This window comes from Lemur catta, chromosome 9 (genome assembly GCF_020740605.2).
Source record: "Lemur catta isolate mLemCat1 chromosome 9, mLemCat1.pri, whole genome shotgun sequence".
Classification (NCBI taxonomy): Eukaryota; Metazoa; Chordata; class Mammalia; order Primates; family Lemuridae; genus Lemur; species Lemur catta.
The window spans coordinates 17103130-17116689 of record NC_059136.1 but is presented as its reverse complement, the minus strand read 5'-3'; the positions used below and the strand labels follow the sequence as shown (position 1 = coordinate 17116689).

The window sequence follows — 13560 nt, the reverse complement described above, 5'->3', positions numbered from 1 at the left end:
AAATACATGTGACATGGATTTCAATAATTTAGTATAGAAAAATAATTTAAAGTATCTTTTATAATTTTATAACATTATATACTAAAATGGTAATATTTTTGATATATATGTTAAATATTAAACTTAAATTTACTTTTTAAAAAAATTTTTGATTTGGCTACAGAAAATTTTAAATTATACAGGTGATTCACATGGTATTTCTATTAGAACTGCTCCAGTTCCAACTAACCAATATACAAGAAACAAATACAGAGGGCCAAGCATCACTTTAACTGCCACTGTGAAACAAACACAAAAATCTATACTATGAAAAATTCTACTAAACAAACAATCCTGTTCCTCAACCAAAAAAACTTCAAGAGAAAGGGGGAAAGAAAAAGAGAGAGAGAGAGACAGGAGAGATGTCAAACAATCACAATGAAAGGACCTTATCAAGGAAAGCTGATATTTAAGACAATTAGAAAACACCAAATATCTGATTTAGAATTTATTTCAAAAGTGTGTTAATGGCAACATAGCTTTTTTTTTTTTTTAAAGAAGAGTTATCTTTTAGATTTATAGGTATACTCAAATACAAGTTGAGCATCCCTTACCCGAAATGCTTAGAACCAGAAGTGTTTGGATTTTGGATTTTTTTTTTGAATATTTGCATAATACTGGTTGAGAATCCCAAATCCAAAAATCTGAATGAAATCCAAAGTCCTCTAATGAGCATTTCCTTTCAATGTCATGTCAGTGCTCAAAAAGTTTCAGAATTTGGAGCATTTTGGATTTTCGCATTTGGAATCCTCAACCTGTATTAACAGATCAAAAGATGTCTGGCACTTCCTTCAAAATAATGGGGAAGGGAGGACACAATGAATGGAAGTACAGGTGAAACAAGAGTGACCATAAGTTGATAACTATACTGGGTGATGTTAACATGGGGATTCATTATACTCCTCTCAACTACTTTTGTATGGGTTTGAAAATTTTCCACTTAAAAAAGAAAAGTAGGCCAGGCGCGGTGGCTCACGCCTGTAATCCTAGCTCTGGGAGGCCGAGGCGGGTGGATCGCTCGAGGTCAGGAGTTCGAGACCAGCCTGAGCAAGAGTGAGACCCCGTCTCTACTAAAAATAGAAAGAAATTATCTGGCCAACTAAAAATATATATACAAAAAAAAAAAAAAAAAATTAGCCGGGCATGGTGGCTCATGCCTGTAGTCCCAGCTACTCGGGAGGCTGAGGCAGTAGGATCGCTTAAGCCCAGGAGTCTGAGGTTGCTGTGAGCTAGGCTGATGCCACAGCACTCACTCTAGCCCGGGCAAGAAAGTGAGACTCTGTCTCAAAAAAAAAAAAAAAAAAAAGAAAAGTAACTCAAGAGGCGTAGAAATTAATTACTGATCTAGAAAAGACCCAAACTAAGAATGCTGCTACCATAATGCCACAACGGTAAGCAAAATTTCCATGAACTGCTTACTCCAGCAATTGCCTTTCAGAAAAGTAAGAAAAATGCAGCTAGTTCTGGAGATGTACTCATACCTTCTGGGAGTTTCTAGGCTGAATTTAAGGTGGTCTAACATTACCAATAAGTTAATAACAGAATAAAAAAGGCAATTCTTGTCTAGAAAAGGTATCAGATATTAATCAAATAACAGCAGACAACTAAATACAAGTTTTTAAAGTACCATAAAGGACCTAATGGGTACAATGCACACTAACTGGTTGAAGGGCACACTTATAACTCTGACTCTAACTGCACAAAAGCAAATTCTGTAACCAAAACGTACGTATCCCCGTAAAAATTCTGAAATTAAAAAAAAAAAGTATATAAAATTAAAAAAAGTACTGTAAAAGACTATAAGGAGCTTAAAGCACTGAGTTCTGATCTAGTTTCTGGGCTCTTGGCAAAGTTCTTGAGGAAAAGAATGAGGGACAGGTACTAGGTGAATAAGGGATGGAGGTAGGAAGCTTTCCAGGTACAGAAAATAGCACATGCAAAAGCCCTGGGGTAGGAAAGAGCATCTCTCGTTCATTCAAATAATGCTTGGGAGTTTATTATGTGCTAGACACTGTGTTAAGCTCTGTGAATAACCAGGTACAATTAGTATGACCTTAGTTTTCATGGAGCTTATAGTCTAGTGGGAGAACAAGATGATCAAAAAATTTCACAACTAAATATATAAGCACAGGCTTAAGTAAGTACTATGAAGGAAAGAAAAACAGTGCCATGAGAGGAACTCAAAGAGAAAGCTGGCAGGAAGTACACCTGCTAGGAACTAAAAAGAGTAAAGCATAGTTTGAGAAAGAAAGAAAGCAGGAGGACGTAAGATGAAGCTACAGGGGGAGGCAGGGGTCAAATAATCAACTAGGAGCTTACTGACTACATTAAAGATTTTGATCTTTTGCTCTAAAGGCAATTGAGAAGCCTCAGAATTTTAGGATGAATGTGCATATGTGTATGTATTGGGGGGGAGAGGGAGAACCTAATCAAACTTCGATTTTGATTAAGACTATTTTAGAAAAACAGATTATAAGGGTAACATGGGCTATGGTACTACTTAGGAGGCTATTACAGAAATCCAGAGGGAGGATTAGTGTGTGTGTGATAAGGGGGAGGAGGAATGTAAATGGTAGAAAAGTACATATGGAACAAGTAGAAAGATCTGAAGTGCTTGGCAAGTAAAAACTGAACAGAACTTACTAATGAAGCATTCACCATACTAGGTGGATATCCAAACTGAGCCAGGTACACTGGATTTCAAAGTCTTTAATTTCTATTGCCTAATCGATCAGACTAAAGACTGCATCTCTTACTTAAGGCCACTGAAAAAATTTTTTGAAAAGTATCTCAGCCAGGTGTGGTGGCACACACCTGTAAGCCCAGCTACATGGGAGGCTAAGGCAGAAGGATTGTTTGAGCCCAGGAATTTGAGATTGCAGTGAGCTATGATGACACCACAGAGCAAGACCCTGTCTCAAAAAAAAAGTATCTCAGGAGCCCAAGGACCTTCTCTGAAACCACAAAACATCTTGCTAGGCTGAAACTACTAGCCTACAGGCTGACCTTTGTCCATAAATAAACAGATAAATCAACCTAAGTATACATGTACGTGTGCACACACACAACCATAATTCCTATATGCCTCTTCCCTGATAGTAAAATGTTTTTAGAAAGCACAGCTAACATAATATTAATAGCTTAGTATGTGCTGAGCCTACAAACACCCTGAGATGGGTACTGTTGCATTTTTACATCTGCAGTTTTTGTTTTTTTTTTTCATAGATGAGAAAACAGCTATTGTTAGACCCTGGGTTCAGATTCCGGAGCCTAAACTCACAAAGTGACGATAATAATCTTTTCAGTCCTTATTTTACTTGACCTCTCTGTACAGGATCTAGCCTGACAGGTGGATGGGTGTTTACATGGGTGCTCACTTTATAATTATTATTCATTAATGTACATTTGTTTTATGTAGTTTTATACGCATGGTAATATATTTCACAATAAAAAGATATAAACAAATCAACTAGTAAGATTTAAGTCAGAGTAATTTACATGAAAATCCGGATTTACAACCTCTTGAAAAACTGGAAGATCAGGCCTGTCTTGCTCCATGACAATAATCAGCTGGAACTGAGCGAGAGCTGCTTGTTTTAAACCAGCTTCTGCTCTCTGAGTGCCATAGTACACTCTCTTCTGGCTTTCATGATTCATGCTGCTTGTCTGGTCTAAGACTCACCTAACACCATTCCATACTTCTCTCCCTGACGCTCATTTAGAACACATGAATGTATAAGGGTGTGCATGTATAAGTTATAAAGTGTACAAGGAGATGTGTGATTAGCAAGCAAATTTAACCTCAGATCCCTCACCTGTAAAACAGAGATAATAGTAGTACCTAACAAAATTGTAAAGATTAAATGGGATAACGCATATAAAACACTTAGCTCAGTATCTGCCACAGAGTCAGCACTCAATATTAGGGGCTATTGTTTACTACTGACAAATATTTCTCTTATTTACAACCAAAATGTAAATCTACTTGCCACGGCCACTTTCTTCTGATTTTATACGTGATACAGCATCAAAATACAGGTTAGTATATCTTTGTTTAATTAAATACTCGAACACTTATCACTGTTTTAAAAAAAAAAATCAGTAAAAAGTCTTCAGAAGTTCCTTTACATACATGACACTCAGGAAAGAGTTTCTACAACTATATTTTGAAAGGCAGAATTGTTTTTACTTGTTTTACTTGTTTTGTCCAAAGCATGTATTTCTCCTGATTGTGGCTTTTAGTGATCTGATCAGAGTGAGGAAAGTGAATACCTACTAAAACATACTTTAATATTACAGATTTAAGACCACAGTCATAAAATGTCCTCAAAATTAAGACTGACTTTTCCAGGTAAGTATCATATGAACACCAAAAGCAGCTTACCACCTTTCACACAGTTGTTTTAGAACTCAAATGGCTGTCTAATAACATTTATCTAATTCTTGTCCCTCAGACAGATGTATACAGTATTTTCCCCAAAAAGCCACAAAAGAAATTGAAACTATTTTTTCCCAAAGGCAATATGGCAGTAAGTCCTCATACAACAGCATACTATGAAGCACGTGAATACGATGAAAACGAATGAACTACAGTTACCCCACAACATAGATCATCTTACAAACATAATGCTGAGCAAAAGAAGCCATATACAACAGAATCCACACTGGAATATCTGTTTGTGCAAAGTTCAGAGATAGGCAAAACTATACAGTGTTTACACGATGCATAATTAGGTAATAAAACTATACAGAAAAGCTGGAAAGTAAGTATCACAGAAGACAAAGTAGACGTGATCTTCGGGGGCCGGGGAGAGTCATGACCTAGAAACAGCATGTTAGGGATTCTAGCACTTATCATCACGTATAGTATCTTATTAATTATCTGTTGCTGTCTACCAACACTATTAAAATGCTCCATCAGTACAGCAGTGTGTTCACTGCTCTATCTCCAGCACCTACAACAATTCCCAGGATCACATTAGGTATGCAGTAAATATCTGTTGAATATAAAATAGTTTTAAGAATCCAAATTGTTACATATTTCACAGCTTGTTAGACCCTAAATATAACAGTAACAGCATAGTATCCATTTTCCACTTCAGTATATTCCAGATGTATGTAAGTAAATTCCAATTACTTTATAATTCTTAATCTTTCTCTCCTATTGAGATATTTATACTAAACACATGCAGAAAACACTTACATGGACATACCCAGATTCAATTCAAACAAACATTAAAAAAAATTAACAAGAAAAAATGCAAACTCTATGGAATAGTAAGCCCAGGCTCTAGATATGACTCGGACACCTCCCCCAACCAAGAAAGCACACCAGAATGCTGTATTATAGGATGACCATAAATTTGCTTATATTTATTTTTTCAGAGTAAACAATGCAAATCTTTTGGTTTTTAAACAACAAATCACACATTTAACTAATGATGATTACAGTATGCAGCAGTTGAAAACTATAAGCTTCTAGGGTAGATTGATGCAAACAAAATGTACTCAATTAATGTTTGCTACAATAACAGAAAGAATTAGTCATTACCGGGTATTCTCCCACAGTTTAAAATTTCATGTTGAATTAAGTGACTTAATCTTAAGTTTAGCTTGTGATATTCAGTTATCAGAAACTGCTGTACAACCCCCAAAGATACTAATGACAATTCCAAAAGAATGAAAATTCCTAAAATAACCAAGAAGTGAAATGAACTTTTTTGATTTTGGGGAATGTACATTATTTTAAAAAATGAAACCAAAAATAACCAACAAATCAAAAGAATTTTAAATGAAACCCAGTGCATGCTAATCTTATGTTCCTAATTAGCATTTTTAGCAAGTAATATTAGCTTTTGTTTTCACCTCCTTTTCTGGGCATGATAAACTAGAATGATTGAGGTCATTCATTAGTGTCAACCCACTTCCCAGTATTCTGCCTGCACAAAACAGTTGGGTTGTTCTTGATGTATAACTGCAACATACCTACAACACAAACTAATAAAACCTTATTTTTTGATCTATCCCAAAGTAAGGGGCACCAAAGATTCAGCATTGAACACTATAGTCAGGGCTTTGTTATTACATTTCAATGGCATCTTTAATGGTACATAGTTTGGCAACATCAGTGTTTCTGTGATCTAAAATAGTGCTCTGTGGTATAGCTGATCATTCAAAGTGAGTTTATTTTCATCCATTTTTAGGATATAAAATGAAACTCCCTACACCCTTGTACTTCCCACATACTTGCCATTATTAAGAATTTATCTGTTCAAGAGGAATGGAAATAAAGCACCTGGCTAACCCATAAAGGAGCAATCTGAAGCCACTCTTCTCTGCAATAAATAAATAAAGAAGCACTCTAGGTCACAGATAGCAAAAGACCTATTTTTATTGCTGGCTTACACAGGAAATAATGAAACACACCAACTTAATAGGATTTAACTTTAAAATCTGTAAACTATAATAATGTCTATCTCTTTATGCAAGATGAAAAGTTGTTAAACTAGTAAGGTTTTTTTCAAAACGGGTTTTCAAAATTCAGAAGTGCAAAGAAAGTTCTAGTCAAATATTTCAGGAGTATCATTTTAGACTTAAACTATCTTTTATGTAACATATGATCAAAATTTTGCTAATAAACAATAACTCTGTTCATTCCACTAGCTTGTCTTCGGCTACTACAATGCTCGTTCAAACACAATGCTGAGTGCACAGGCCTGAAATGAGAGGTGAGCGAGCAGTCAGGGATAGGTGGAACCACATGTAAATTTACAGCTGGACTCCGGGTCTTTCAGTAGACTGGACTTCTATCATATCAGGGCTATGTCAAGAAATAGGATTATGTTTACAAAATTTTCACCCAAACTATTATTTCTGAAGACATTTTCCCTAGCAGCATGGTAACCTATCTTATTTATACTCAGTTTATTCTTAGAACTGTACTGAGTTTACATTTGGTCTCTAAATAGAAAAAAGATTAAAGAGCAAGTAAAAGTCAGAGCCAGACACTGTTTCCACAATTGGGGGAAAAAAAGAGTGGAACTACTGTAATTTTTTTCCTTCAAATCAAACAGGAAGCAGTATATATACTGCACTACAGTTCTCAAAGTCACAGATTGGTTTTAGCCTTGTTTCTTGTTGGGATGGATGGCTGACCTCCTCTCTCACTGACAGAAATCAATGGGCAGCACATGGAAACACCAGTATTAAAGAAAGAGATAAAAGAAAAGAGAGTCTTTCCGAACAGAACAATGTAATTTGTGCCAATATATAACCTGGGAGAAAAAGCACTGTATAATTTGAAAAATAACTGTCTTATGAAGCTGTCCTAAAACAAGCAAGAGTTGTACACTGTAGTTAAGATTATGAGCCAACTACATAAATTACAGCTTTAACCATGAGCATGTAAAATGCCAAACACAGTAACATAAAAAATTATTACTACAGTGAAGATCATTAAAAGCTGGCAGACACAATTAAGTGACTTCTCATAAAGCACAGTAAGTTATTTTACTTTTAAAGCAGTATGAAGCAAAAAAACCACTGATCAGAAAGTACAAAAATTAAAATTACCTTATAATAGTCACTGAGGAAATAATCCCTATCTATAATATAATGACTGATTTAGTAATCAGTTTTGTTCATTAGCTTGGCTACTTTCGGCAGTTCTTAACTTTAAAAAATGTTCAGTCATTAAGAAAAGCCCACTGTGCCTAACTTGATACAGTAAATCTAATCCTGAGAATCCTGTAAATCAATGGTGTAATGGTAAAAAATGGTATAAATCATTTTCATACTAACTTATAATTTCAACGATAGCTACAGGAAAATGAAATACTATTCCTGAGACTTAACAAAAACAGTTACATATGCAGGAAAATATAATAAACATATATAATAGCACAATCTTAAATTTTATTGCTTCCTCCAAAGAGAAAGTTTGAAAAGTCAGAAGCCACTGCAATTTCCTTCAGCCACTTTCTGTGAATCAACCAATGAAAATGTTCCTAATAACCATTCATATCATCTTCTTACATAATTAAACAATCTTTTGGTCAGGCAGAGAACCACTCTCCAAACTTGTTTTCAATTTTTGAATAACCGTGTATCAGGTACACTAGTAAACAAAATCCTGATTGAAATTCAGCTGCATATCACACATACAGAAACCTTTTTTTTCCTTTATTACATCTTTGTTTTCATGCACAGATACGTTCTTTCTAACCCAGGCATATTTTTAAAAAAAAAAAGTATCTTACATTTTCTCCTAGAATTTTATGATTTAGATTTCATTTGAATTTTTTCTTTTTTGGTCTACAAGGCAGAACACTAACAACAACAAAAAAGAATAATCAACTGTCCTAGCACTATTTACTGAATAACCCATTCTTTCCCAATAATCTACAATGTTGTTTATATCACATATTCATAGTTTTCCCTCTTACTGGCTAAATGAACTTAGGCAAGTTACTTTATCTGTGTTTCAATTTCTTTATCCATAAAGTAGAGGTAATAGTAGACCTCACTTCATAGGTTATTTTTGAGAATTAAATTAAGCGCTTAGAACAATATCTGACACATGTTAAATACCCATACCATAAATACTAAAAGCTCATAATGGAATTCAAAATACTCTTTACACCAACGAGTCATACTTTGGGGTGAAATTTCCTGAGCTGCTTCAGTTCTCAGTGAATAAAATCTTTTAAAAATGTAAAAAAAAAAAAAAAGTTCATAAATGCACATGATGTTTGTGGACTCTGTGGACCGACCCATTGTCTATTCTTGAACTGATATACTGCTTTAAATTACTGTGATTTTACAACAAATTAGGTTTTCTAGGAAGGCCATCTTTTTCCAATATTTTGTGTCTATCATTCATTTATTTTATCAGATAAACTTTCTTATCAACATGTCAGGTTCTCTACAATACCACACTGGAATTCTATTTAGAATTCTATTACATTTATACTCAACTCGGGGAAAACTGGTTAATTCTCCAATAATGACTTGCCCCATCCAGCAAATATATCGTTTCATGTCATTTATTTAGCTTTTATGTCCTTCATTAAGATTCAGGTGGCTCACAAACATTATATTTATTCCTAGGTAGAGTCTTTCTGGAGAAAGATTTAGTGGTGTATATCAAAATTTAAACTGCACATACCCTTTGACCCAGCAATTCCATTTTTAAGAATCTGACATACAGTAATATAAGGCTACTACGGCAATAGCAAAATCTTGGAAACAGTTAAATGTTGTAAGGCAAAGATGACCTAAAATGCAGCATATTCATGGGATGGAACACTACTCGATCATTATAAGGAATATATTATAGAATTAAAAGCTCTGCCTTACACAAGAGTTCTACAAACTACTATGCTAAAAACAAAAAAGCAAGCTACAAAATTAATGTCTTTTATTTTAAGCTGAGGGGAGTGGGGGAAACAAAACCATCATATGTAAAGCATTGAGAACAGCCTGCTTCACAGGAAGCATTTTAATCACCTTAAAAAATTAAATGTGACATACTGGAAACAGGTCATTGAATATTATTTCATTTCACCTATTTATTTACAGCCTGTCTTCCTCTACATGAGATTTCAAGATTGCCCCATAATACAGCATTTTAAAAAATAAGCTTTCAACTTGTGTTTTGCTAGTAAATATTTAAGAATGCAAATGTCCCTACAAGGTAATAATTAACTAGTGATGCTTTTCAATATGCCATAAAATCTCAGTACTATAGTTCAGGAGGAAAAGTACTCCTCCTCCTAAATCTTACTATGACAATCTATTTTAAACTTCTTTCTCTCCATTACTTGAAATACCGTTTTAAAAGTGCGTTGTCTTGCATAGTAAGTACCAGGGGTCCCACTTTAGGACCAGAACAAAGTGACATTCTGTGTAATATGGAAACAAAGCCTTTTCTCGAAGGAAAGAAAGCCCCAGAAAAGGTAAATAATGGGACTTATTTTAAAATCAAAGCAAAATTTTGTTCTAAACCTCTGGATCAAATTTTACCTTTAGATTGTTCTTCATCAATGTAAGATCAAAAACGTGTAAATTAAATTTTTCTCAAAGAAAGAATATTATCCTTAAAAGAATCTATTCACTATGAATGTAACCGCTAACTTCTGGGAGCCAGCAAATAAGGTCCTGAGAGTTCAGAAACTTCAGAGGCATACTATACCTGCGCTCCCAGATGTTACGAATTAAGCATTTCAAACAAAAATAAATACATAAAACCACTACCTGCTTAAGTATCCCGATGCTGTATGAATCAATGAATTGACTTTTTTCAAAAGAGAGATTTTTACTCTTCACATTTCTGTATTCCTATAACTGTTTCAAAGAGCGGGTACTACTTTATGATGAAAAAGATTAAAACGTACAAAAGGGGAGGATTCTAACTGATCTTTAGGAATTTTAGCTTTTTAATGTTACATACAAGTTAGTTTCAAAGCACTGAGAGATGGCATAATGCTTCAGAGCACATGGGAAAATCGACAAAGTGTTACTTTTGCTGAACCCACAGGTCTTTACTAATTTTTAAGAGCTCATCTTATTGTTCACGTGTAGGGCTATTCTGTGCTACCTTTGAAAGTTTAATTCAAATATAATTATTAAGAAGTGTTAACAGCTTAGTTTTTTCAAAGTTATCTTAAAGAAGTAATACATCACGGAAAAAAAATCCGACCTACTACTCACAGGCTGAGTGTTTTGCTGTCTCAAAGCCTTATCGCTGGCGTGAGCATACCGCAGGGAGTGACATCAGATCGAAACTACACGGTTTCGCCGGGGACCAACCACTCCTCCAAGGACAGTAGCTACTGGCCAGCTGGAAGTGGCACCCCAAACCCCGACCCGCCACGGGCTCGCTCCCCGTCACCGGAGAACCCTCACCCGGCGACGAGTTTCCGGACGCCAGACCTGTTGCGCGTCCTCGCCCGCCGCCAGCCGGAGCCAGGCACAGGCGCCGGCAGCGATGCACCTGCCTGGGACCACGGCTCCGCGCCCCCACAGCCCCCTCCCGGGACGGCGCCGCCCCGGCCGCCCCCTCTCCCAGCGCGGCCCGCGCCACCCCCGCCCGAGGGGCTCCGAGCGGCCCGCAGTCCCGCGTCAGCCCATCCCACTCCGCCGCCGCCCCCAGCGCCGGGACTGTAGCCTGCGGGGAGGGCGGGGCGCGGGCCCGACGCCCGCCAGCGGCCGCGATCGCCCGGGCCGGCCCCGGCGGCGCTCACCTTGGCGGCCGCGGCTCTGGCGGACATCTTGTCTCTCTCCAGCGCCGCGCGAGGCTCCTCGGACCCGAAACTCCGCGCCGCCAGCCCGCCCGCTCCTCACGCCACAGCCCAAATAAACATCTCCTGGGAGTGAGCGGGGCAGGGGCGGGGGCGGCCGGAAAGGCCCGGCCCACGGGGAGGGGATTCAACTCGGACAAAAGTCCGGGAAGCGCCCGCCCCGCCCGGGTCTTCTCCACGGGGCGCGCCCGGCCGGCGCCTCCCTCCGAGTGCAGCCACCCGCTCGGCCTCCCGAAGCTCTCGCAGCCCGGCCACGGCGGCCCCGCCCGTTTGCTCGCCACTAGGCAGCACCGGGGGCCTCCGGCTGTGCACACAGCCTTCCCGGCGTCTCCTCGGAAGCCGGCTTCCGCATGAACTTCCCGGGCAGAGACGCCGCGTCGGCTGGCTCACCCGACACCGGCAACCCGACCGGCCACGCAAACCTGCCGGCCCGGCCCACTGAGCATGCCCGGCCGGCGGGGGGCGGGGCCCTGCGGGGGCGGGGCCGCGGGCCGGGGGCGGGGCGAGCGGCCCGGGTCCGACCCCGAGCGCGGAAGGAAAAGCCCGGTTGCCCAAGTAACTTGGAAGGCAGTTTCCGCCGCCGTGCCAATCTTCCTGTTTGTTTCTATCAAAGGTCCGGCAGAGTTCGCCCCCAAGGAGAAAGCCCCTGTGTACCAACGTTTTGTCGACGTCCTGCAGAGACTTGTCCACTTGCTCCTCAACAAGCCACGCCGAATGAGCCCCACGCAAGAGCGCGACGAGAAAGGCAGGCCTAGCAAATACCTCACGGTTGTTTCCTGAACCCGGCAAACATCAGTGGTCAAAGCTGTCACTACGAGTCTGGGCGTTGTCGCCTCCACTGAAGGCAGAATGCATTTTCTGTAAAGCACGTCATGGCTTTCATATCTGAGGAGCTCCGACAGGGTCAGAATCATTGCTCTCGTTCCTGACAAACCGCCTGCCATAACCGAAACCGGTGACCAGGTCATGGGCACCACCGGGACAAGCAGTCTGAGAAGCACCCAAGAAACCTGTGACATCTTGGCCCACCGCACATTAGGCCCTAACATATCTCCAAAGTCTCTTTCTCCTGCCCATCTGGATCTCAAAAGTCTATTTTTGGCCATCAAGATGGCTGAAATTGGCCGGGCACTGTGGCTCACGCCTGTAATCCTAGCACTTTGGGAGGCCGAGGTGGGAAGATCTCTTGAGACCAGGAGTTCAAGACCAGCCTGAGCAAGAGTGAGACCCTGTCTCTACAAAAAATAGAAAAATTAGCTGGGCGTGGTGGCACATGCCTGTAGTCCCTGCTACTTGGGAGGCTGAGACAGGAGGATCACTCAAGCCCAAGTTGAGCTGTGATGATGTCACTGCACCCTAGCCCAGCAACAGAGCCAGACTCTGACTCAAAAAAAAAAAAAAAAAAAATTGCTGAAATTGTTGGTGAATGAATGGGTCAGGATGCCTTGCGTTTCTAAACCGTGTCCTTACAGAAAAGGGTATAAAGACATGTGGTCCACGGACCAGTTTAATCAGCCCCTGCACAAACTTCCCACAGTGCTGAAGGCCTTGCTAAACACCAATGGTAAGAAACCATTCCCAGCCTCATTAAACTACACTTTGTAAAATGTAAAGCTCTTCACAAATGTCAGAAATTCTTAGTAACATTAAATGGTACCATCCTTAAAGTACCTGGTATAGTGCCCAACAGGCACACAAGAAATGGAAAAAAGCATAAACATCATGGTTATTTTTAGTTCACTGCAGCCTCGGTCTCCTGGGCTCAAGTGATCCTCCTGCTTTAGCCCCCGAGTAGCTGGGACTACAGCCTGCACCATTACAGAGACTGGGTCTTGCTATGTTGCCCAGGCTGGTCTTGAATTCCTGGCCTCAAGTGATCTTCCTGCCTTGGCCTTCAAACTGCTAGGATCACATGAGTGAGCCACCTCACCCAGCCAACATCAGTTTTAGGTGATGGGTTTCTCTTTGGAATTCAACTGTATTAAAAGATCAAACTTAACCAAGAAATATCTGTATATTGATACATAAATATCAATTAAGGTTTCAAAGTAGAGTACCATATATCTTGTAACCAGAAGCTATTTGAACTCTCTAGAAGAGTATTTTGCAAATCAAACCCTTTTTCTTTTTCTTCTTTTCCTGAATAAAAATGGTTGAAGTCATGCTGTAATTGTTTTGTTTTGGGACAAAGTATTATTTAATCTTTTAAGAATTGTGATTA

General features: G+C 39.3%; 1 protein-coding gene across 5 annotated transcripts in view; it reads right to left on the bottom strand.

Annotated features, from left to right (window-relative positions):
* Window positions 1-11766, bottom strand: part of TJP1 (tight junction protein 1) — a 96067-nt gene extending 84301 nt beyond the window's left edge. For 4 of the 5 annotated variants that reach the window (XM_045561525.1, XM_045561526.1, XM_045561529.1 and 1 more), the window contains exon 1: window positions 11283-11760. In XM_045561525.1, the coding sequence (XP_045417481.1) occupies window positions 11283-11309 (27 nt within the window). In that variant the 5' untranslated portion in view covers window positions 11310-11760. Of the gene's footprint in view, window positions 1-11282 lie in introns of all 5 variants that reach the window. The other variant, XM_045561524.1, reaches the window with a different exon arrangement.
* Window positions 11767-13560: the final 1794 nt, after the last annotated feature.